Here is a 26,240-nt window from a genome sequence, read left to right as displayed (position 1 = left end):
CAGCATCTCTTGCTTGGGCACATATAGAGCATTTTGACTTTGTCCCTCACTCTCAGGCTGTGTAATGGCCTCCTGAACAGTATGTCTGGCAATATGTAGCTGGGGTTTTTATTTCTTTTTTTAATTTTTGTTTGTTTATTTGTTTTTGAGACACAGTCTCACCATATATCCCTGGCTGGCCGGGAGGGAACTTACTTTGTAGACTAGGCTGGTTTCCACATGATGATATTAAAGGCATGTGCCACCATACCTGGCTTATGTCACTATTTCTTATAGTCTTCTCCCGTTTTCACCAATAAGTTTAGAGCAGTAGTCCTCAACATGTGGGTTGCAACTCCATAGGGGCGCATATCCAGATATCCTGCATGTAAGATATCTACAATACAATTTATAACAGCAAAAATACAGTTATGAAGTATCAATTAAATAATTGTATGCTTGGAGGTCACCACAACATGAGGAACTGTATTAAAAGGTCAGAGCATTCGAAAGCTTGAGAACCACTGGTTTAGAGTATGTTTATTTATAATACTTTGACCGTAAGTATATGAGGTTTTTGTTTTCCCCATGTAATAGTTGATTCTCCAGCCTTCTGGATACCAACCAGTCATTAACCCAGACCTTCAACTCAAGCCTCAGGCCTATAAGGTGGCCACTTGCTGATGCCAGTCTCACGTTGAGGCTTTCTACATGTCTGACCCACTACCTGAGTTCAGTAGTTGGTAAACTGGCTTATAGAAAACTATTGCTTTATTGTAAAGGCTGTTCCAAAGGGTACAGATGAGCAGCCAGGAAGGGTGTGGTGCTTCTCATGTCTCTTGGGCTGTACCACCTGCTTCACAGCTCTTGGAGCCTTGTTGTTCAGTGATTTTCAATGGATGTTTCATAACATGCACATATTCATTGTAATCACTGGCCATTGTTAATAGAGTCCTCTATCCCTTCTCCCTTTCTGGAGGGGGGTTTGGGGCTAAAGTTCCACACCTCTATTAATGCCTTCGTCTTCATGTCTTTAGTACAGTGAAGGCATGGATACAGGTCGAGACACTCTGTTATCACAGTGGCATGTATAGTGTCCTCTCTGTCACCATACCCCAGTTTCATGTGGGCAACAAGAGCTTTTTCACTGTTTACCTGACAATCTAAGGCAGTGGCTCTCAGTCTTCCTAATGCTGCTCACACACACCTTCCTGTGAGGCTAGCTCCTGCCAGCCAACAAGGGCAGGGATATGGGGAGCCCATCATACAGCTCTCTGAACAGAAGTGTACGTGCCTGAAGCCCCAACTCAGTTTAGAAAGCAAATCAATTAGTAATGAAGGCTGCAGGACCAAGGAGGAAGGGGTGGGTGGCATCTAGATCGTACTGAAGTGCAGGGTCTCTTCTTTGGTTTTTAGAGTAGTATCCAGCACTGAGTTGTCTGCCCTGGAGAATATATGTAAAACTATCATCAAAGAGAAGCAACCATTTGAAAGATTGGAAGCCAGAAAAGACTCACTCCTGGAAATGTTTAAGGTAACTAGGAAAACTTAGCATGAAGTTCTCTCATTAGGAAGGAATATTAAAAGCTATTAACATAGACTAGCTTTTTCGTTCCTGTTGTTTTTCTTTTGGCTTAGCAGCCACACCTGAATCTACTGATATTTTAACTACCATTGTTATGCCCGGATCATAGGTACCCCAAAAGACCACCATGGAGACCGAATTCCATATGTAAAAGCAGAGAGCCTTTATTTTCAAGCTCTGAGCTTGGTCTCTCTGTCTGTCCCACACAGCAGCTCAGCAGTGGCATGAGCAGAGAGCCCAGGGGTAGGGATTTTATCATAACAGAGATTGGGGTGAGGGGATTTCCAGGGTTCAGGACCCTGATAGGCTGACATTTATCTAGGTTTATAGGGAATGTTTGGGATGTCAGGTATTTCCTCTTAGATGTAGGCCCTCCCTGAGTGAGGTCAGCTTATGCTTTTCCTGGGTCCAGGTGTTGCCTGCCAGAAGCTGTGTCTGGGCTTCTAAGCCTGTCATGGCAGCTGTGTGGTCAAGATGTTTTGGCGCCCCCTATGCCACCTGTGTCCCACTGCCCTGCAGTCAGCACCCCCTGCTCAGACCACGCCTGGTGGGATTTCTCATCCCACTGGCACTGGCTCGGCCACAGCTACCAAATGTAGGGTTTGGGTTTCTTTTGGTTTTTGGTTTTTTTTTTTTTTTTTTTTTTAGCCAGGATTTCTCTGTGTGGCTTTGGTGCCTGGATCTCGCTGTGTAGACCAGACTAGCCTCAAACTCACAGAGATCTACCTGGCTCTGCCTCCCAAGTGCTGGGATTAACCACTGCCCAGCCAAATGTAGGTTTTTAACTAAGTCTCTATCATTCTATTTACCAATAAAGACTCAGGAGTCAGATGTTGGGGTGAAAACCTGCTACCTCAGAGAAGCTGAGAAGCAACCGGCTGACCTTTCTTTTTGGTGGGAGACCCAGCAAGAGAAGCATCTCTCCCCTCATCCCAAACAACAACCAAAAAAAGACAGAAAATCTCTAAGTCCCTCCCTATTCCTTCCTGTGTGTCTCTCTATCCGTGTTCTTCAATCCTCCATCCTCTCTATGGCTAATTCCTATCCACTAGTTGCTGGCTCTGCCCACTGACCCAAGGTTAATTTTATTAACACGGTTTTGGAGTTTCACAGTGTGATGTATCTCACATGTCCCTCCCCGTAAATAAGTGACTATTGCCCAGCTGCCAGTTGTATATTCTGGAGAGCTGTTGTGAGGTGTCAGCGGTCACATGGACAGTCTGCAGAGCTGTTGTGGGGTGTCAGCGGTCACATGGTCACATGGACAGTCTCCAGAGCTGTTGTGAGGTGTGAGTGGTCACATGGACAGTCTGCAGAGCTGTTGTGAGGTGTCAGCGGTCACATGGACAGTCTGCAGAGCTGTTGTGGGGTGTCAGTGGTCACATGGACAGTCTACAGAGCTGTTGTGAGGTGTGAGCGGTCACATGGACAGTCTGCAGAGCTGTTGTGTGGTGTCAGTGGTCACATGGACAGTCTGCAGAGCTGTTGTGAGGTGTGAGCGGTCACATGGACAGTCTGCAGAGCTGTTGTGTGGTGTCAGTGGTCACATGGACAGTCTGCAGAGCTGTTGTGAGGTGTCAGTGGTCACATGGACAGTCTGCAGAGCTGTTGTGAGGTGTGAGCGGTCACATGAACAGTCTGCAGAGCTGTTGTGGGGTGTCAGTGGTCACATGGACAGTCTGCAGAGCTGTTGTGGGGTGTCACTGGTCACTTGCTGTACCATTTCCCTCATATTTCCTGAGACATTTCAGGCAATCATTGGCAGGTAAAGAGCCAGGAGAGTAATTTTTGTGTATGTTTATAGGTCTGATTAGTTTGGAGTATGAATAATATGGCACTGCTGGGATTACTGATCCACTTGGAGAATGACATGTTGTTTAATTCTAAAGCAGAAAGTATGGCCAATTAACAGTTGAACTAAAACATCTGACCACTGCTCCTAACAATATCTATTTATAATCCTATACAAACTCCTCCAGTCTACGTTCCCTCCCTCCCTCGAATTGTTTATGTGCGTAGGTGTTACCTGAGTGTATGTCTGTGCACCATGTGCATGCTGTGGCTATGGAGGCCAGCAGAGGGCATTGCAGACCCCGGAACTGGAGTTATAGATGCTTGTTAGCTTCCATGTGGGTGCTGGGAATCGACCTGGGTCTTCTGCAAGAGCAGCCAGTGCTCTTAACTGCTGAGCCAACATTTCAGAAGCCCCTTTCTGAGTTCTTAATTAATTTTCTTGTTTGTTTTAAATATCTAACCCAGAGTGACTTGCATAAAACTTTAAGGGTGTCTCTTTTTTTTTTTTTTTTTTTTGACCAATGCACTTAAATAAATTAGATTTTTCTGGCCGGGCATGGCGGCAGGCAGATCTCTGTGAATTCGCAGCCAGCCTGGTCTACAGAGTAAGTTCTAGAATGGGCTCCAAAGCTACACAGAGAAACCCTGTCTCAAAAAACCAAAATAAATAAACAAACAAACAAACAAATAAATAAATAAATAAAATAAAAATTAGATTTTCTTTTCAAATTACACATATCAAAGAAAACCCATACTTTGAAAGTACAGCATTGTCGGCTGAGGGGCTTGACTTTAAGAGCTAGATGGTTTTGATTAAAGGTACAATTATTCCTTTTTGTGTGGGAAAATATGTAAAAGTAACTGTCTTAGCTAGGGTTTCTGTTGCTGTGAGGAGACACCATGACCATGGCAACTCTTGTAAAGGGAGACATTTAATTGGGGTGGCTCACAGTTTCAGCTGTTTAGTCCATTATCATCATGGTGGGACATGGTGGTGTGCAAGCAGACATGATGCTGGAGAAGGAGCCGAGAGTTCTACATCTTGACCCACAGACAACACAGTGGTTTGAACTAAGCATAGCTTGAGCACAGGAGACCTCAAAGCCCGCCTCCACAGTGACACACTTCCTCCAACAAGGCCACACCTCCCAATAGTGCCACTCCCGATGAGCTCATGGGGGCCCATTACATTCAAACTACCACAGAAACATTACCATTTTAACCGTTTTTGAATACACAGTTCTGTGGCACTGAGTAGATATGAAAATATCAGCACAGTCAGCTCACAGAACGGTTTCACCTTTAGATTGGAAACTACCATTAAGGCCCAACTCTCCACTCCCCCACTACCCACCCTGGCATGCAGCCCTCTGCTTACTGTTCTGTGAGTTTGAGAAGAACCTCACCCACTTCAGTGAATCACACACTGTCTACCTGTGACTGGCTTGTCACTCACTGTGAGGCCCTCAAGAGTCGCTAGTGGTGCAGAGTACGCCAGTTTCCTCCTCCTCCTCCTCCTCCTTCTTCTTCTTCTTTTTTTTTTTTTGTAAAAGCTAAGTAATAAACCCCCCTCCGTGTGTGTGTGTGTGTGTGTGTGTGTGTGTGTGTGTGTGTGTGTGTGTGTGTGTCTTTGTGTTTGTCGGTTCATCTGCCCATAAATACTGGAATTGCTTACATTCCAACAATTGTGTATATACTGATATGAATATGAGCATAGAGATTTCTGATGATTTTTACTTCATATATGTATATACATACTTTACACACACACACACACACACACACACACACACACACACACATCAGAAATGGAATTGCTGGATCATGAGGAGCTCTATTTTCAATTTTTTAGCATGTTCCATAGCATTTTCTATGGCAGTCTCACCATTTATAGTCTGTACAGTTTTTCCACATCCTTACCCACAAATCTAGTTTTCTGGATTTTGTATTTTATAACAGCCATCCACTGGGTGTGGAGTGGTGTCTCATTGTGTCTTGATTTACATTTTCTTAGGACATGACGATGCCGAGCCTCTTTCAGGGCACTTACTGGCCATTTGTATACATTCTGTTAAGGCCTGGCAACTGTCTTTGAATGACAACAGGCTGTTTGCGGGTTGGGTTGACATTATAACAACTTATATGTTCCTGGTGTCAGTCTGCACACCAGCCAGTCACAGATGTTACTTCCATTCTGTGGGCTGCCTTCACTTTTCGGCTAACTCCTGAGAACTAACCATACCAGCTTTTGTGAAGGAGGATGGCTTGACTTGAACATACTGGGATGAAGCAGTTACATTGTACAAAGGCAGGCTTTTTTCTCCCAACAACTTTCTTTAGTTATTTAATATGAATTAATACTTGATACTGTGATTATTGCAATAAAAACAGAGAAAAGGGTGAATTACCTTAGTATGCTCACTGTAATTAATGATACCATGTCTTTTTTAGCAAATGAAATGATGTAATATAAACTTGGTTTTTATGAAAATCATGGAAATGTGCCCTAGGAATTGGATTTATTTTATGTAGTTTAAATGGGATCTTCTAGAAGAGTACTGTCCAATAGAATCTGAGCCAAGTGTATAACCTTGAATCATATGATAGCTACGTTTTAAGAGTAAATAAAGATGGGATTAATTTTAAGCACATAGCAGATATAAAAACACGTGCACTCCACCTCTGTGGTCCTCTGTGTTTATACTCATGGCGTGGTCGTAGGTGAGGTTTTACCAGCCACGTGACTCTGGAGTCCTGTACTGGACAGTGTCGCTCTTTGCTGTGAGCACAGCATGTCCATAGTGTCCCAACACCTTGAACAGAGTAGAGTGTCTCTCAGAGCTTCTTAAAAGGAATAGTTTTCCCATTAAAACATTTGTGTAATAATATGTAAACTTTTTTTTTGTAGTACAATAAATTTAAGTGCCGGATTCTGAAGGAGAAAGTCGACACCCCAACGACCACTGTTTACAGGTCGGTGTGCACCAGCTTTAAGTGGCCCAGTGGGGTCTTGGAGCTTAGCAGCAGCTGCCCTGAGTCCTGGTGGGGAACAGAGGATGGCTTTCTGGTTTATCACAGCGATGGGACAGTTAAAAGGATGTCTCCGCACATAGTGCCTTCAGAAGATCTTTTGAGCTGTTGGAATTTGCATAGAGGCAGTGATCTGTGATCTGAGGCTCGACGGGTCGTTCCTCTCACTGACCCTGAATGAAAGCTCGCCCCATATGTGTAGACAGTGCATCCTTTAAAACCTGTGTGTCCTGGCTGCCTTGCCACGGCCGTAAGAAAACACGCCGAGCAAAAGTCAGTTAGTGGAGAGAATGCTTTATTTGGCTTACATCTGTGGGCCACAGGCAGCCACTGAGGGAAGTAAAGGCAGGGATCCAAGCAGGCACTTGAAGCAGAAACCACGCAGAAGGAAGGCAGATGCAGGCAGAGCTCTGTCTTCAAGGCCTGTCTGGTCTACATATTGAGTTCCAGGACAGCCAGGACTGCATAAAGAGACCTTGTTCCAAAAAAAAAAAAAAACAAAAACAAAAAAAACAAATGAACAAACAAAAATAATGATGGAGGGAAGGAGGGATAGAGGGAGGGAGGGAGGATAGAAAGAAAGAAAGAAAGAAAGAAAGAAAGAAAAGAAAGAAAGAAAGAAAGAAAGAAAGAAAGAAAGAAAGAAAGAAAGAAAGAAACCCTGCTTCCTGACTTGCTCTCTGCTAGCTTCTTATATGGCATGTGACCATCTGCCTAGGAAGGTGCTTCCCATGGTGGGCTGGGCCCTGCTATGTCAATTAAGACAAGACAAATCCCTCACAGACAAGTCCACAGACCAACCTGATAAAGGCAGTTACTCAGTTGAGACACTGTTTCAGTTGATTCTAGGCTGTGTCAAATTGATAGTTAATGCTAATTGGGACAATATGATAATGTGGCTTATAACGAACAGTCCAAATATAACTATGTCTGGGCATGTCTTAATCTCTCATTATAGGTGTGGTCCACTAATCGACCTTTGTAAAGGCCCCCATGTAAGACACACTGGAAAAATTAAAGCCATAAAAATTTTCAAGGTAAGGATTTTTTTAAGTTTATAAATATAGCAAACAAGGTAAACTACATAAGGGATTTCCCTCATGTCTGCTGTAGTTTGAACATGATGGTATTTTAAAACTCTTCCTTCTTATTTCACTAAAAGTAATGTTTTAGAATCTTGAAAATTAAAACACTATATAGCTTCTGATGATTATTTAATCTTATTCTAAATAGTATAATGCATATCTTTTTATATGGCCATTTCTTTATTTATTTGTTTATTTATTATGTATATGGAAGAGGGAACCAGATTTCATTACAGATGATTATGAGCCACCATGTGGTTGCTGGGAATTGAACTCAGGACCTCTGGAAGAGCAGCCAGTGCTCTTAACCTCTGAGCCATCTCTCTAGTCCCTATGGCCATTTCTTAAAGCTTTATTTTTATGTATATGTGTGTGTGTGTGTGTGTGTGTGTGTGTGTGTGTGTGTGTGTCCCTGCAGAGGCCAAAAGTGAAGTTACTGCCTGAGGTGGGTGCTAGGAGCTGAACTCAGATCTTCTGGAAGAGCAGCAAGTGCTCTTAACTACTAAGCCACCCCTCTAACCCGCTATACAGTTTTTAAGTATACTGTTCCTTCTTTAGATGCCCCTGTATCCACAGGTTTCACGTCTATGGACTTAGTCTATGGAAATATTTGAAGAACAAATTGTGCCTATGCTGAGCATGTATAGACAGACACCTGCATGGCTTGCATTAGGTACTCTGGAGATGGCTTAAAGCGTGCTTATACAGGCTTGCAAATGTAGTTTTATAGAAGAGACTTGAGTGTCTGCAGGGTCAGGTGCCTGTGGAGGAGGGAGAACTAGCCCTCTGCAGTCACCAAGGACAACTATGCAGAGGATTTCTTGGATTTCCCAATGAGAACAAGAGCATCTTTCTGCATGTGAGAATGATGTACCATAGTCGAAAGAGACAAGCAGAAGGGGTGGAACCCTGCCCTGGTGATCATAAGCAGCGGGGCTGACTTTCAGGCCCCAGACTTTCTGCACTTTGATTTTCTCAAGGTGAAACACAGGTTTGAATTACCCATCACCCACTGATGCTCATCATCTCAAGCCATAGACCAGAGAGGCTGACACTCCCATGAACCTCTGGCCTTTTCTGGTTCCAGCTTGGTGATCACAGTGGCTCCTCAGTCTTCCCTCCTTCCTGCTACCTGTCACTTTCATTCCTAGAAGTCACAGCAGACTTTTTATGCACTTCACTGATTGCTGCTATAATTTGGATGAAAAGTTTCTTATTAGACTCAATTTGAGACTCTTCCAAGCACTACAAGGAAATCTGTAACTGAGCATGGTAGATTTTAGAATGGAAAATTGCATACATGTTGTAGAGTGGTGTTACTGCCTAATGTTTGGTTGTTTTTGCTTAGAATTCCTCAACATATTGGGAAGGCAATCCTGAAATGGAAACATTGCAGAGGGTCTATGGAATATCCTTTCCTGATAGCAAAATGATGAAAGGCTGGGAGAAGTTCCAAGAGGAGGCCAAGAGCCGGGACCACAGGAAAATCGGGAAGGTATGCCCACACCATCGTCACACAGACACCCCTTTGTTGCCCATGAGTGCACCTCACAAAAGACAGTCTTAAGAGGGGTATTTCTTCTTCCTTTGTGTTCCGTTCCCTTGACACTTGTTGTCTGCAGCTGAGTTCTTCAGACCCACACCAAAAGTTGTTAGCCAGTTCCCATCCTCTGTCTTCTGTTGGGGGTTTAGAAGCTCTTGTGAGAGTTTACTTTATCATGGTATAAAAACAAGGTAGGTGGACCTAGGGTTTTAATCTCCATCCTGCCAGGATTGAGCTGTGTCCTGTGATGGGCAGAACATTGTTTATGAAGCTGTCCACATCTGTGGTGAGAAGTGGTTGGCGGTGCTGCTGGGAGACACCCTGTGCAGAGGGCAGACTCTCAGGGGTTGGCACCGTGAGAAGGTCACATCACCTGAAACCCACCTTCTGCAGTGGACTTTCTTTCTCATCTTATTACGTTGTCCCCGCATGAGACCTATGTTCTAAATGTCTGAAGAAAACTCAGTCAATTAGCTACTGACTTACACTTTAAAAAATTAGTAGTGAAGAAGAAAAGTAATTATAAATGTAACTGACAATTTTTCATGTGCTGTTGTATATGCATTATATACCTGGATAGACACTGAGGGACTTTGGGATGCCTAGCAATAAACGATGGGAGGAAAAAATGACATTTTATGACCGTCACATCAGATATGATAAACATTAAGCAAGAGATGAAATTTGAAATGCAATTATTGTTTCCATCTAGGAACAAGAGCTTTTCTTCTTCCATGACCTGAGCCCTGGAAGCTGCTTCTTTCTCCCCAGAGGAGCCTTCATTTATAATACACTTACAGAGTTCATACGAGTAAGTTAGTTTTTAGAAATATTCTTATTGATCTACATTCTACATCTTACTATCTTCTCTCATAATAAGGGTTTCCATTAATTTTTAGTAATGTAAGAATTTTGGAACTAAAAACAAAATGCTAGATTCTACCTGAAGACATGGAGATGGTTTACTTTCTTGAATTTCATAAAATACAGGCATTGTATCCTAAGTCTCTAAGGATGTGGAACATTAAGGATCTACTGAGTGTAGCTCTCCTGTGGCAGAGAATGCTGCTCTGAGAGGCACTGCTTCTCCAAGGTGACTAGTGGGCCCCAGTGCCTTCTGCTCACTCGGCATACTACCAGGTAACCAGACATCTCCAGGAGGGGAGTGAAGTTGTGTCTCACCCCCATGGTTGAGCATGCTTAGTGTTGCAGGCTTAGGGCTTTGAAGATACTGGTCAGAGGTGGGCCGTTGGGACTGCTGGAGCTAATTTTCCAATCTTCCCTTGTTTAGTCTTTCCTCTAACAGTTACTGCCTTGCACTGTGGCATGCTGTTGACATGTGGTGGTGATTCCTTAAGAGTGTGTTGTCCAGACTATAGTGGGCAGCCTTATGGTCCCATGGTTTTCAGTTCCTGTTGTTTTCTTAGTTTGTGTGAGGGGACTCTTGGGTTCCCACAATCAAACTGCCCCTCAGTGCATTTCTCAGAACATACCCAGCAGTGAGTGAGGTGGAATCTGCCTAAGTTTTGCTGCCTGATTTCTATGTACTGATCACTGATCGCTCTCAGACTCCCTCCAAAGACCATTGTGCTCTCTACAGCTCATTTGCAGAGGTTCCACTTGGCTCAGTAAATATTTCCTTCTTATCTGTTATGAAGAAAACACTCCAGACTTACCTTCATGCTTAGACCCTTGGGACCTCATGTCTTACTTAGCACCTCTTCCTCCTGTTCCTCTTCACCCTGGTTGCTGTCTTCATGTCTCAGATTTTGGAATCCTTCTGTTCTGAGCATGTCTTCCTCTTGCCTGTTTCTCCCTAACCCCCATTCGAGGGATCGCTTTCTTCAGGACCTTTCTGGGGAAAGGGGCATCCATCATATGTGCTGGGCCGTCGCTATGGCTACAGCTCTTCCTTCTCTTCCCTCCCTTCTTGCACTGTGCCTGTGGAGGCTGAGGTTGACCCCTATGGAGTAGCACTTGGCCTGCATTCCTTGCAGTAAGAAGGACCACTATAGGCAGTAGAACAGAGGCAGGGGAGTGAGGCCTGAAGAGTGATTGAAGAGTCTGGAGGTTTGGGTGGGTGGTAGTGATCACTCACTGCTGCTTCCCTGTGCTCTTTGCTTTGGCGTCAGCATAGCCCTGGTCCCTGAAACTTCAGGCTAGGTGTGGATGAAGAAACACAAAGCTGTTCTGGTGGCCTAAAGGGCTCTCTTGTCTTTTATAGATGCAAGACAGGCATGGCTGATGGTCAGGCCCAAGTCTGATTGCGTGGGTCGCTGCATTGGAAAGCATTTAAATACACAGCCCCAGTGGTCTCTAATGCTAAGGGAAGGGCTGAGCCCCTTAGGTTCCCAGATACCCTTGTGTGAAGTCATGGTCTCATCATGCATAAAAGAACTTCCAAATGACCTCAGCTAGTTTTTTATGTTTGTTTTTTACTTGCTTTTTTCTTTCAAGGGACTCATGTAGACCTGGCTAGTCTTGAACTTGCTATATATACAAGGGTAGATGAAGTCCTGATTTTCCTGCCCCACTTCTCAAATGCTGAGGTTACAGCAAGTGCCACCATGCCCAGTAACCCCAGCTAGTTGTGACCCTAATTCTCAGTCATGTGATTTTGATTCTTTCCTCCTCTAATAATTTTTCAATTATGTGTCTTATATAATACATAAAATAACTAAAGAGAATGATGCTGTCTTCCTGTGGGATGTTCACCCTCTGCCAAGATGGAAAACAATAACTCAGTGACCTGGTTTATTTGTTTGTTTGTTTTATCAACTTGAAACAAGCTGCAGTCATATAGGAAGAAGGAACCTCAATAGAGAAAATGCCTCCATCAGACTGGCCTGTAGGCAAGTCTGTGTTCATTTTCTTGATTGATGATTGATATGGGAAGGCCCAGCTCACTGTAGATGCTGCCATCCCTGGGCTCCATGGTTCTCTATATCTCCATTTGACAGGCTGACAGGTCTGGGTCTCTCGTCAGCTCCCAAAGACTCCAAGAAAGCAGTTCTGCCCCACTCTTATGTTCTGCTAATGAGGAGCAAACTATTAGAAGTCTCATCTGGTTGACACACCACTGAGTGTCCAATAAGATCTTGTTTGAGAGCAGATGAGGTTCCTTAGTATCAAGTACATTCCCTCTCTATCTTCAGACCTTTGAGTGAAAGATCTATGACACCTCCTGGCCACCTCCTTCTTCCCCCACATTATATAAAGATGATGGAGGGAAAGGATACAGAAGACAGTTCTCTTCGGAGATGGCAGGAGGGTAGGAGGCACTTGGTGGTGGCCAGGCTGTAGAAGTTCTGATGTCTACCACTTGTCTCTGCCCCCACCTGGTCTTCCCTCTGCTCACAGATGTCAACACAGATTAGCGTTGCCTGATCTTAAACTTCATGCAAGTGGGATCACATTGTTGTGTTTTGGTGCTTCTTTTGTTCAACTTTGTGTCTGAGATTCAGCCAAGCTGTGGTGGTGTGTTAGGGGTTGGTGGTGTTATTTCAGGTACTTCATTTTGTGGGTGTAATACATGATAATCCATTATGCCATAGGTGTTTAGATCACTTCCAGTTTAGAGCTACCATACACAGTCCACCATGAACTTTCTTGTCTTTTGGTACATACAGCTACTCACTTCTGGGAAATAGAAATCACAAGACAGTCGTTTGGACTAAGATTTTATACTAGACTAACAAGTCCAGATGGAGTCAACCATGCTAAGGTTCATCACCAATCAAGGGCCTACTGCTTACCTCACCTTCAGAGAGACCTGGGTCAGAGAGGGAATAGCCAAACTCCTTAAACAGGCCATTGTCTGTTGGCATGAGAGTGACATTTCCCTCTGTGTTCCTTCTTTTTTTTTTTTTTTTTTTTTTTTTTTTTTTTTTTTTGGTTTTTCGAGACAGGGTTTCTCTGTGTAGCTTTGCGCCTTTCCTGGAGCTCACTTGGTAGCCCAGGCTGGCCTCGAACTCACAGAGATCCGCCTGGCTCTGCCTCCCGAGTGCTGGGATTAAAGGCGTGCGCCACCACCGCCCGGCTCTGTGTTCCTTCTTAATGGAAGTAATATTAGTGAAATAGCCAAGGCTACCGCAACAGTTGTTTTCTGTTCCCTGTTCCCTCCTGGCGAGGGAAATCATTTTGAGATGAGTGGTTCACTTTTGGGTTTTGTTTCCTTTTTAAATCTTCCTCTGTCCTTGAAAGTCCTAGAGCAGAGAGTAAAGCCATTGAAGATAACTAAATTGCTATAATTTTGTCTTTGGTATTCTCTAAAAATAAAATTGCTAGGTCATGGGGTATTTTTATTTACTGTAGATTGATTTTGAGTCACAGTCTTCTATATCTACATCAGTCTCAGACTTGCAATCCTCCTGTGTCAGCCTCCCATTTCTGCATATTAAAGATGCATACCACCACACCCACGTAAAACTTGTTTTGCACAAAACCAGATATGTAGATCAACAAAATAGAACAACAACAACAAAAAAAAAAACAACCCAGATTTAAGTTCATGCAAAGATGCCACAAAGAGTGGAGAAAAGATAACATCTTCATCAAAGATGTTGACAGGTAAAACTGGCTATCTACATGTAGAAAAATGAGATTAGATCCCTGTCCCTCACCCTGCACAAAACTCAACTCCAGATGGATCAAAGACCTCAACATTAAACCCGAAAGTGAAACTGCTAGAAGACGCTAGGGTGTATGCTACAGGATACATGTAGGCATAGGCAAGGGTTCCCAAATGGGACGCTGGTCACTCAAGAAATGAGGCCAACAACTGACAGATGGGGCTCAGGAAACTGAAGAGCTTCTGTGTAGAGAAGGGAATAGTCAAACAAGCGAAAGGTGTCTGGCAGAATGGGAGAAACATTTTGCCGGCTACTCCCCGCCCCCACCCCTGCACCGTGTGCTCCAGGCTATCTGGTCCTCAAGCTCTGGGCGGTTCTCCCGCCTCCACCTCCCATCTTGAAGTAGGAATGCTGGGATTACAAATGCTCACTGTGGCCTCTGGCTTTTTTTTTAAAAAGCGTGGGTTTAGGAGATCACACTGAGGTTGGCAGGCTTATCTGACAAGTGCTTTTCCTCTCTGAGCCATCTTGCCAGCCCAGTTTGGCTATCGATTTCCCTAAAAATTAAGGCAGTATTAACATAATATAGCCAGTCACCTCTTTGGGTTATATAACATAATATAACCAATCAATTCTTCTCCTAGCTGTGTATCAAAGAAAAATGAACAGGTGTTGCTACTCAGTGACCTGCACTGGGCTGTTCCTAGCTTTCTTTCCTAATGGTGCAGAAAGTCACCAGCTTGTGAGAGGCTGGGCATCATGCTTGTCCAGTAGACCACTCCTCAGCTAAAAGAAGCAAGGTCCTAAAACTGCAGTGAGGAAGCAACCTCCAGACATTATTGAATTACATACTTCAAACTGGTGAACTTTCTTGCATGTAAATTGTACCCCAATAAGGTTGTTTTGTGGTAAAATATATATAGAATCAATATTGACAATTTAGGCATTTTAAACTTACAGCTCCTTCTCATTGAGCATGTTTATATTGTTATATAGCTATCACCATTCTTCCCCAGAATTCTTTTTCTCTTATAAAACTCAAAGTCTTCAGGGTTTTGTCATGATCCCAAATTGAAATTCTGTACTCATCAAACACTAACTTTCCTTTGCCCTCCCCAGTGTCTAGAGCAGTGGTTCTCAACCTTCCTGATGCTGTGACCATTAATACAGTTCCTCATGCTATGGTGACCCCCAACCATAAATTATTTTCACTGCTACTTCATAACTGTGATTTTGCTACTGTTATGAATCGTGATATAACTATTTTTTGGAGATAGACGTTTTCCAAAGGAATCACGGCCGACAGGTTGAGAACCACTGGTCTAACACCCCCACTCTGCTTTCTGGCATTGCTCAGAAGTGAAATGAGAGGATAGTTGACTTTTTACAGACTTTTTTAGTCTGTTTTGCTATTAATATAGGCAAACGAGCTCTCATATGCTTTAATTTACATAATGTCTTTATTTTCTTCCTCTCTCTGTTTCTTTACTTAAACTATATCTTTTGTAAGAGGAATGTTGTGTAGTTCACCTTCCTGTATTTGGCTACCTATGTCTTCTTTTTCCTGTGTTCTCCCTGTGAGCCTCTGTTTTTGTGAATTATTATTCAGGAGAGGGCTTGCACAAGGGGCAGATTCTCGGCAGTGCCAGGCTGCCGAGACCGTCTGCCGGCCCGATAGCAACAGCCTCTAGCTTGATGCCAAGTCCTCGTCTGCCCAGGTGAGGGCAGAGAGATAGGGATGTGTGGTGTGAGTACAGTGAGCCTCTGTGGAGGCAGTGTGGGCAGGGCCTGTCCCCTCAGAGCTAAGGCTGCCTTTCTGTGGAAGACCATACAGGCAGCTGGGTGGGCTGGTGGGCACATCTTCCAGACACAAAGGAAACTCCAGAGCTCTGAAGTCAGATGGCTCTGGCGTGTAGTGAGTAACGGTGAGGCACTTTTGTTTGTATTGGCTACCAACTATCTGGACAGCAGATCATGCATAAACAGTGATGCCCTGGCACCTCTGCCCATCCAGTTCTTCTCCCTTTCATCTTGAAAATTGTCTATCCACTGCCTCTTCCTTTACCCCTCTTGCCTTTAAAAGAATCGTTTTAGCCGGGCGGTGGTGGTGCACGCCTTTAATCCCAGTACTGGGGAGGCAGAGGCAGGTGGATCTCTGTGAGTTCGAGGCCAGCCTGGGCTACCAAGTGAGTTCCAGGAAAAGGCACAAAGCTACACAGAGAAACCCTGTCTCGAAAAACCAAAAAAAAAAAAAAAAAAAAAAAAAAAAAAAAAAAAAAAAAAAAAGAATCGTTTTTATTTCAAAATTTTGTGCGGTGAATTGTGCTTTTTGATAACATGGAATAGTTTTATCATCTCTAACAATTCCCTCTTGCTACCCATTTTGAGCTGAACCCTCCCCTCCCCTCAATCTTAGGTAAACTCGGTGGATTCATTCCCTATCCCCAAACTTTTGGTATATAAATGGGATTATAACTGTATAGCCTTTTGAAAATGACTTTGTATCTGTTTGGTTTCTCAGTGGTCCACCCTTTCCTGCTGAATGGTATTCTGTTGTTCAAACACACAACAGCTTATTTATCTTCTCCTGACTGAAGCTCATTTGGATATTTGTTCCCAGTTTTGACAATTGTAAATATTTTGCTATAAATATTCATGTATGGGTTTTTGTATGAGCATAAGTTTTCATTTTTTTTTTTTTTTTAGCAAATATCTAGGAGAGTCATTCCAGGGTCTCATGGCAAGCTATGTTGAACTTTAAAAGAAAACATCACCCTAGCCAGGCAATAGTGGCACACACCTTTAATCCCAGCACTCGGGAGGTAGAGGCAGGAGGATCTCTGTGAGTTCAAGGCCAGCCTAGTCTACAGAGTGAGTTCCAGGACAGCTAGGACTGCTTCACAGAGAAACCCTGTCTCAAGAAAGAAAAGAAAAGGAAAGAAAGAATTACACCAGTTTCCATTTTTAGTGACTATTATTTTTGTGTTCCTTCCAGCACTATATGAGGTTCCCTTTAGGAATCTTGTCAGTCCTGTGTTTTGAATTTCCAGATCCGCCTGACTCCCTGAGATTAGGGACATAGAAGGAGAGGTTCTCATCCTCAGACTCACTCACCTGTTGGCCTCCTCTTTCCTCACAGTGGCAGTGGATTTCTTTGCAGACATGTAAAGTCTCAGAACACTATCTTTCCATGGGGGGGGGGGGGTCCTGAGGGATGCACTCAGTGGTTTAGCTGAGAAGAGTCTGCTGAAGGAAATAGTGACAGAGAGGTCTATCTAGAGGAGGGACTACAGAGGGACGGTGGAGCACACAAGGATGACCCAGGGGGAGCTGCTTCGTCTTCCCTGTCAGGTCTGAAGAGGGAGAGGATGAGTAAGATACCCAGAGAGCTGAAAGCCACAGAACAGAACTTAAGTAGAAAACAATGTCGGGACCAGTGTAAACTCAAGGCAGAGAAGGAGCAGGGAAGGAGGCAAGTACCCCAGCTTCCCTCTGCTGTTCTTGGAATCTTCAGAGTTTTCTATTGGCCAAACCCAGCCAGAAGTAACAAGAGAAGTATTAAAGATTTGCCTGAGAAACAGACCAATTGGGCACACAGAGGAGAAGACTTATTGTGCGGAATTGCCATCGAGAGACGGGGTGATGTAAACCCAAGTCCAAGGGCAGGAGACTGCCTCTACCAGCCCAGTAGGCAGTCAGGAGCCAAAAGAAGCCAATGTCTCCCTCTTTCGCCTGCTGTCCTTTTCACACACTCAGTGGATTAAATGATGCTCATCCACATCTTCAAGGGTCATCTATTTACCCTACCAACTTCAGATGCTGGTCTCAACCAGAAACTCTTTCTTCGATGCACCCCAAAGCAGTGTTCCATCTGAGCACCCCTCAGTGGAATCAAGCTGACAAAGAATTAACCATCACAGCTTATGGGGTGGGGTGGGGTAGATGGGGTCAGTGAGCATGCCCAGCACCAACACCCCTTGTGCCTCAGCACCCATTCATTCTGGGCTTGGATAGTGGCATTTGTTCCCCACAGTCTCAACCATGTGTCATCAAGTGATCTTAGTGCAATTTCACTTCAGATCTGAACTGTAGGTTCAGCAACTACTGGTGTGGGAATGCACACGAGTGGGCATCGGCACCACATACACACAAATAAACAAACTTTATAGTTATTTTAGTGGGACTTTGTGAAAGAGCTCTTGATGCAGAATTGCCTTAGCTTTTATAGAGAGAAGATATGTGAAAACTTTTTCAATAGTACTGATACTTAGGGGCCACTGAGATGTGTTTGAGTGACCAGGTCACTAGGCACAGGCAGAGAGATATGACAGGAAACTGTTACTTCAGGAGGCAAATGTGGTTCTCAGCACCCAGTCAGTCATCAAGATTCTGCAGGAGACCAGATGGAGGTGCCTGGTGCTGGGTTATGGGCAGTGCTGGTGAGGTGGCTAGTCTTATGTCAACTTGACACAGGCTTAGTCATCTGAGAGGAGGGGACCTCTCAATTAAGAAATGCTTCTATAAGATGGGGATGTGGGCAAGCCTGTAGGGCATTTTCTTAATTAATGATTGATGAGGGAGGGCCCAGCCCATTGTGGGTGGAGCTATCCCTGGGCTGGTGGTCCTAGGTTCTATAAGAAAGCAAGCTGAACAAGTCATGGGAAGCAAGCCATGTTGAGCAAGCCAGTAAGCAGCTCCCTTCCATGACCGCTGTACTAGTTCCTGCCTCCAGGTTCCTGCCATTTGAGTTCCTGTCCTGACTTCCTTCAGTGATGGATTACGATGTAGAGGAGTAAGCTCAATAAACCCTTTCCTCCCAACTGCTTTTGGTTGTGTTTCATCACAGCAATGGAAACACTATCTAAGACAGCTGGGTCATGGGCACTGCTGGATTCAGGAGCTTGCTCTTTCTCAGCAATTGCCTTTCTTTGCCCTTGAGAAATTGACAGCATAGTGTCAGACATATTTTCCCTCAACTTTTTCTTTTGAAAAGTTCAAATCTGTAGAAAAAGGAGCAGTGAGCATACACTGTTTTCATTGGGATGTATCAGTAGCATTTTGAATTTGTGCTATCCTATATGTGATTCTATATTATGTGTATGTTATATTATAGAGAGATACATATCACCTATGTGTGTATATTTTATATTAAAATGTAGAATCTGTTAATTTCCAGGCATGGTGGGTATGCCTGGGAGGCCAAGGCAAGGAAGATGATGAGTTTGAGGGCCAGCCTGGGCTGATGGTGAAGCCCTGTCTAAGCAGCAACAAAAGGTTCCTCCTTAAATAAATGTAGTATCTACTGATGCTTTGCTTCATAGAAAATTGTCGTATTTGGTCCTGTGTGCCATAACAAAGTTCTAGGGACTTAGTGGCTTATAAATAATAAAAATCTATTTCTCACAATCCAAGGGTTAAAAGTCTCAGATCAGGTCCCAACAAAGTCAGGTCTGTTGAGGGCCTGCTCTAGGTTGCAGACTGCCGCCTTCTTCTGGTAGCTTCATAAGACAGAAAGATGCCCAGGAATCCCTTTGTTAGGGATACTAATTCTTTAATATCTTTATGGCCCAATCAGCAGCCTGAGGCCTCACCTCCTAATGTCATCTTTTAGGGTTAAGGTTTCAGTATATGAATTTGAGGAGAGAATACAAAACTTTATTCAAGAATAATTTGACATAATTTCCAAACACCTTGATAAAATATTGATATCTAATATGAGTGTATTCATCATGGATAACTTTTTGAACATCTCCTTAGTTCAGCCTTAGAAGAGGTCTCTAATAAACACAATACATACTCACATATGCATATACACACGGACTTTTGGTTTCCAAAATCATCTTTATTTAAATGTATAGAACTTTTTCTGTCATAACCACAAATAATTACCACCATTCATATGACATACCACTTTGTCAAGGATTTCTAATCTAGACAGACATGAAGGATGGGTAAGTGCCTTGCTGGGTAGCTGAGGTCCAGCATGTCCACCATTGTCCTGGGAAATGTGTTCCGCTGAAAAATACCAGGGGCAGCTCTTTCCATCATAAAAGTATGCCTTTTTAAAAAATATATGAGAAATACTTTTTAGCTTGTTTGAAATATGGTTGTCTAGATTTGTGTCATGTGTTCATTAAATTTTTTTACAAATGATTTATGAATATCTAAGGAATAATCAACCAAACTGCTATGTTGAAATTTAAAAATAGAAATAAAACTTTAAAAATACTTGGGGGATTCTCCTCTCTTAGCCCCACAGATTTAATGAAGGAAGCTGCTAATACGTGGGAGAAACTGCTGTGGCTTAGTAGATACAACACTTGTTGTGTTACACATTAAAACTCTCAGTTTTATTGCTGCTTAAAACTAAATGGGCCAATGCTATAACGTGGAACAGGGCATTCAGATTTACAAGTTTTAAAATTATTAGGTCTTCTAAATCATAGGGAAAAGTGTTATAGTTTATTAGACTTCAAATTTTTAGTTATAGTGAAATAAGACACTATGTATATAGAATTTCAGTTACTAAGTTTGAAAACACTGAAACATTTGTGTCTATACTATTTGCATCTGTTTGAATTTTTTTTCTGTAAGATACCGGAAACAGTTTAAAAGAGGAAGGACTCATTTTGGCTCCCAGCTCAGAGAGTCCATTGTTGGCTGGCTCTGCCATCTGGGGAGCTGTGCTGAACCAGAGCATCATCTTAGAAGGCTGGAGGAGCAAAGTGACTCACCTCCTGACAGCCAGGAACAGAGGACAGAGATGCAGGGGACCAGATTCAGAAGATGCAGATCCCAAGGAGACATCCCAGGGATGTACATCCTCTAATTAGGCCCTGCCTCTGAGAGTTTCCATTACTGTCCAACAATGTCATCAAATTAGGAATCCACTGATGAAGTCAGAGTTCCCATGGCTCAGCCATCTCCCAGTGCTTGAATCCACCAGCTGTGGACCAAACCTTCAACACATGAGCCTTCTAGGGGATACTGAATGGCAGTACTGTGGTATGCTGTGAAATAAATATACTAATGCAAGGTTTACTGTGAATATGCAGACTTTTTGTTCATAATCCACAAAACTGCCAATCTTAAACCTGTCACACCTGAACCTGAGGAAACAGGAATTAATAGAAGACATGACTTGAGTTTTAAAACAGGAGTTCATAGTGTTAGTCTTCTTGGAGTTGTGCTCTAACCTGGCAGATTTTAACATCAACCATGTTTGTCTTCAAGGAGGAGTATCACAAGCGTAACTTCACAGAAGTGCTCTCTCCTAACATGTACAACAGTAAACTCTGGGAAACCTCAGGCCATTGGCAGCATTACAGTAACAACATGTTCACCTTTGATATTGAAAAGGACACTTTTGCCCTCAAACCCATGAACTGTCCGGGGCACTGGTGAGTACTGGACATGAAGGGGACCCTGCACATGTACGTAGTCCTTCATCCAAGTTAGCTTTGCATGTTGGTACTTTGCTTTTTAAGTGATTTCCTGTAACAGGAAGTGTGGAGGCTATTAATTGCCTTACCTCGTTATTTCATTCTAGAGAATGGAGCTCCTTTTTAAAATGAGCCTGGCAGGCATGGAATGTTAGCTGGGAACTGTAGCTGGAAGTTTTCCTGTGTCCTGCCAGACCCTTAGGTCCCACAGCTACTTACAAAATAATCACTCAGAAGCTTATATTATTTGCCAACTGTATGGCTTATGGCAGGCCTCTTGCTAGCTAGCTCTTTCATCTTAAGTTAACCCATTTCTAGTAATCTATGTTTTGCCACGTGGCCGTGGTGTTACTGGTCTGCTGGTGTCTTGTTGCTCCTTGGGCAGCCAGCTCACATCTCCCTCGACTCTGATCTTCTTTCCGCATCTCTGCTTGGATTTCCCACCTGATTCTAAATTGCCTTGCAATAGGCCAAAACAGCTTTATTTATTAGCCAATGGGAGCAACACATATTCACAGCATACAGAAAGACATCCCACAGCAGGGAACTCTCATTTGCTGTACTTCTCAGAGGCTAATAGTGTGTGTTGATTTTATAGATCATTATATTTGCCTTCCTAATTATAATATACTTCAAAGATACATGTTCATAGGATATTTAATTCTTGCATACTGTTTGGGTGATTATAATAAGATCCACAGAGTCTTGATCAGTGGACCATTCTGGAAGTACCTTTCCCTCTACATTTCAATGTCTCTGGACTGTGATACATCTTAGAGTTGGTGGTGTGTTAATATTCATCACAATATCAATCAACAGTTACTGTCTAGGGCTGGGGAGGCGGCTCGGTGGGTAGAGCGCTTGCTGTGCAAGCGTGAGAACCTGAGCTTGCATCCCCGCATGCATCCCTAGTGTAGACATCAAAAGCTGTGCACAGTGACACATGCCTCTAATAGTCCCAGTATTTGGGGACAAGGAGAGGGCAGTTGTTGGCATGCCAGTTTGGCCAATGAGTGAGCTACAGTCTCCTTGAGATATCTATTCTCAAAATTAAACAAACAATGAAAAGGTGGTGTGTGATAAAGATGATACCCAACATTATCAACCTCTGGTCTCTACATGTGACTCAGGCATCTGCATGCCCATAAAGATGTGCATACACACATACACACACACACACACAGAGTTTTTTTTTTTCCTTAGTGGCACATGAAATAAATGTATGTCCTACAATCAGTGCTGTTTTGGATTCTATGAAAGATTATAATTATAAAGTTAGCATGCAAATTCAACCTCCTAAGATAAATGGATTTTACAAATAGAAGTGAATAAACACAATATTCTACACACACACATTCCCAAGCTTATAGTTTTTCTTAGCAACATACATAGTTTCTAGTACATTGACATCAGAAGCCAGCTATCAAAACAAATCTCTAGACATTCAAGAAAGCCTTCTGCCTTTTAAAGAAAAGATTAAAATAAATTAGAATTTAAGATGGAAGCACATAAAAAATGTGTTTGTAACTCTAATGTGGAAACTGTCTGTAGATAATCTCCATCCTCTTCCAATGAAGTGGGGCCAGCTGGTGCCCACATTCGCAGAAGCATCGTTAATTCCTCAGGATCCCTTCCCAGTAAGTTCCATTTCAAGCTGTAGCCTGTGGTCCCAACTCTAAGGAAGGCTGAATGAAAGCAGAGAATGTACCTTTGCATCTTCCTGCCTCAGGATAAGAGACTGAGAACACGGTGGCTGGGTGGCGATGAGATGAAGGAGCCAGGAGTGTTTTCTATGGAAGAGGACGCTCTCATTCGGCCGGGAACCTTAGTTGAGCACGTCTCATGCTTGGTGCTAGAAGTCATTAAGACACATTCTCTTTTCTCCCGGAGCTCAGAGGAGACCAAGAACAGATAGGTAGATGATCATGTACAACAACAAAACTAGACCAGCACCATGTCATCCTGCTTGAGGTGTTGCTGGAACCTGAGGAGAAATTCACCAGCCTGCTGGGGGCAGCATCCAGGGGGCAGTCACTGAATGGATGAAGACAGGGGCAGCATCCAGGGGGCAGTCACTGAATGGATGAAGACAGGGGCAGCATCCAGGAGGAGAGAGTGGCCAGGACTCTTTCTCAGTGCTGCTGTGATGGCAGTTCACAGATGTCTTCTAGAAGAGGGCTAAGGTTGTCAGTCACTTATATGGCACATCCTTAGTATGTGAGGCATAGGGTTCCATCTCCAGGTCAAAAAGATAAATAAAAATAATCACAGGAGAAAAAAAAGCCTGTTGATCTAAGACCCAGCACAAATCTAATTGATTTAATATTTGCACATCTAGACACTTAGTGTCAGAGTGTTAGATGATCACTTTTCTCTCCACCATGTAAAGTCTGTTCAATTCTATGTCTTTTCAAGTCTAATGTTTGCGCATCGCCCACGATCCTGGAGAGAAATGCCTGTTCGATTTGCTGATTTTGGAGTTCTTCATAGAAATGAATTGTCAGGAACTCTAAGTGGCTTAACCCGAGTCAGGCGCTTCCAGCAGGATGATGCTCACATCTTCTGCATGGTGGAGCAGGTAGGCAAGGACACTGGGGAGGGCTGGCTCCATAGACCACACTCAGGCTCTTCCAGTGGTTGTGCAGTGTGATGTGTTTGTACCCTTGTCTCTGCACAATCACTGAGAGAAACCTTTCCTGGTCCTCTGGTTTAGAGTTAAGAGGCCAATCATTTCCCAGAGTGGAGTTTACTGTTTTCCTTCACTTACTTTATTAACTCAACTTCCACAAGTGGGGTATTTTAAGGGAACTTGGGGTGTTTGTTTTCAATGTATTGCCTGGAACTTAGTTTTATCTTTTTAGTTCAAATTAAAATTGCCATGCAAAGGTCATTGTCAGACACTGCCAGACAGTTTGGCCTGGCATAGAACAACAGCACATGGAAAGTTAGCCAAGAGATTCTGCGCTGTACGACAAGTCTCAGGAAACTTAAAGGATTTGTTAAAATAGAATGTTTCCTGATTACTGAAATCACTGTAAAAACTAATATCAGTAATTTCTTTGGAAACTTTCAAATGACCCATAGATCAAAAGAGAAATCCAAAATAAGATTAGAAAATATGATCTATGCAATAAAAATAAAAACACATGTATCACAAATTATGGGATACCATTAAAATGATGTCTGCAGGGACATTTATACACCCCAGCTTCTACTTAAGAAGCCAGGAAAAGAAAAAGAGCCAGTTACATCCAGTGTAAGACAAGGAAAGAAAGTACAGTGATTATGAGTGTGCTGGCTGGTTTTTATGTCAACTTGATGCAAGCCAGAGTTTGGATGAGGGATCCTCAACTGAAGAAATGCCACCACCAGATGGGCCTGTAGACAAGCCTGGGGTGAATTTTCTTAATTTATGGTTGGTATGGTAGGGCCCAGCTCACTGTGGGCAGTGCCACCCCAGGGATGATGGTTCTGAATTCTTATAGAAACTGAGCATGCCATGAGGAGCAAGCCAGTAAGCAGAACCCCTCCATGTCCTCTACTTTAGTTCCTACCTCCAGATTCCGACCATGGCTTCCCTCAGTGATGGACTGTGACATGGAAGTGTAATCAGAATCAACCCTTTCCTTCCCAAGTTGCTTTTGGTCATGGTGTTTCATCACAGCTATTGAAAGTTTATCTAAGACAATGGGCAAACAAGAGACTATTATTTGGTTCTTAAATTCCCCTCAAGTTTGTTACTGAAGGCTTGGTCCCCAGCTGGTGGTGGAAACATTAGGAATTAGAGCCTTGGGAGGTTAGGTCGTGGGGTGTACCTTAAAGGATCTTGAGTCCTAACCCTGTCCCAAGGTCATAACATGAAGCAGCCTTGCCCTACCTACTACAGGCTCCTTGCCAGGACGCTTGGACTGGCACAGTGACAGAAACAGCAGAGCCGACTGAAAACAGACAAATGAAGAGAACACCAACAAACCCAAAAGCCGGTTCGCTGAGACGATCACAACATTTGTAAGCTTTTAGTCAGGTTTAAAGGAAAAACGCGAGTTTCCAGCATTAGGAATGAGAGGTGTGATTGGTACAGACTCCGCAGATACTCAGGAGATAAGGCATATATTTTTATCACTGCAAAAAGACTTTATTAGACCAATAAATAAATAGACTAAGTTTAACTATTTGGTTAGAAAGCTACCAGGCCTTTTAAAGCTGCCAAAGTCCAGAGTCACATGCTTCAGGCATATTTATGAATAACCTTATGCCAATAAATTTGGCAACTCAGATAAAGTAGACAAATCATTGAAAAATGCAAATGACCAGCCTTTGCTCAAGTAGAACTCAATGAGTAGCCTTCGGCCATCACAGAAATCAAATTGACAGTGCATGTTGGTTTTACTGACTCCAAACACTGAAGGAAATTCTAGACAGAATCTTAAAGAAAACTCAAGAGTCGTTATCAACTCCTCCTAAGAGGATTCTAGTACTCTGAAACAAAGCATGACAAAGACATTTCTAGAAAAGACTGATCTGGGTGTGGCACACAAAGGACAATGCATCTTAACCAAGTAGACTGTCCTAGAAATGGAAGATATATAATATTAGATACAGGTGTAGTATTATAAAATGAGCCATTATAATTCACAATATTATCCAACTGAAAAAAAAAGACTTATCTTGAAGCTGAAGAGATGGCTGGGTGGGTGGTCAAGCACACTTGCTGTTCTTGTTCATTCCTAAGAGCCCCGAGTTTGGTCCCCAGCATCCACATGGCCTCTATAGACACTGCATGCACATGATGTACAGACATCCATGTGGGAAAAACACTCATACCATAAAAATGATTTTAAAAAAGAAAGAAGGCATATCTCAATAGTTATTCTATCAGTGGATGCTGGAAAAGCACAGGGCAAAACCCAGCATTTGTTTCCCATTGAAAACTCTTTTTTTTTTTTTTAAAGATTTATTCATTTATTATGTATACAGTGTTCTGCCTACATGCATGCTTGCAGGCCAAAAGAGGGCACCAGATCTCATTACAGATGGTTTTGAGCCACCATGTAGTTGCTGGGAATTGAACTTAGGACCTCTGGAAGAACAGCCAGTGCTCTTAACCGCTGAGCCATCTCTCCAGCCCTAGGCTCCACCGAAAACTCTTAAAAAAGAAGGAAGAGAAGAGGACTTCCTCAACTCAATGGTGGGCACTTCTGAGAAACCTAA

At 43.1% G+C, this 26,240-nt stretch overlaps 1 protein-coding gene across 2 annotated transcripts in view; it reads left to right on the top strand.

Annotated features, from left to right (window-relative positions):
* Positions 1-26,240, top strand: part of Tars3 (threonyl-tRNA synthetase 3) — a 57,522-nt gene that overhangs the window by 10,023 nt on the left and 21,259 nt on the right. Inside the window, exons 6-12 of one of the 2 annotated variants that reach the window (XM_028872821.2) lie at positions 1,396-1,513; positions 6,267-6,331; positions 7,347-7,425; positions 8,822-8,968; positions 9,729-9,827; positions 20,821-20,987; positions 23,445-23,607. In XM_028872821.2, coding sequence (XP_028728654.1) covers positions 1,396-1,513; positions 6,267-6,331; positions 7,347-7,425; positions 8,822-8,968; positions 9,729-9,827; positions 20,821-20,987; positions 23,445-23,607 — 838 coding nt within the window. The remainder of the gene's footprint in view (positions 1-1,395; positions 1,514-6,266; positions 6,332-7,346; positions 7,426-8,821; positions 8,969-9,728; positions 9,828-20,820; positions 20,988-23,444; positions 23,608-26,240) is intronic. The other variant, XM_037198846.1, reaches the window with a different exon arrangement.

The sequence above is a fragment of the Peromyscus leucopus genome, chromosome 1 (genome assembly GCF_004664715.2).
Source record: "Peromyscus leucopus breed LL Stock chromosome 1, UCI_PerLeu_2.1, whole genome shotgun sequence".
Classification (NCBI taxonomy): Eukaryota; Metazoa; Chordata; class Mammalia; order Rodentia; family Cricetidae; genus Peromyscus; species Peromyscus leucopus.
The sequence above is the reverse complement of the archived record's forward strand: the minus strand, read 5'-3'. Positions and strand labels throughout refer to the sequence as shown.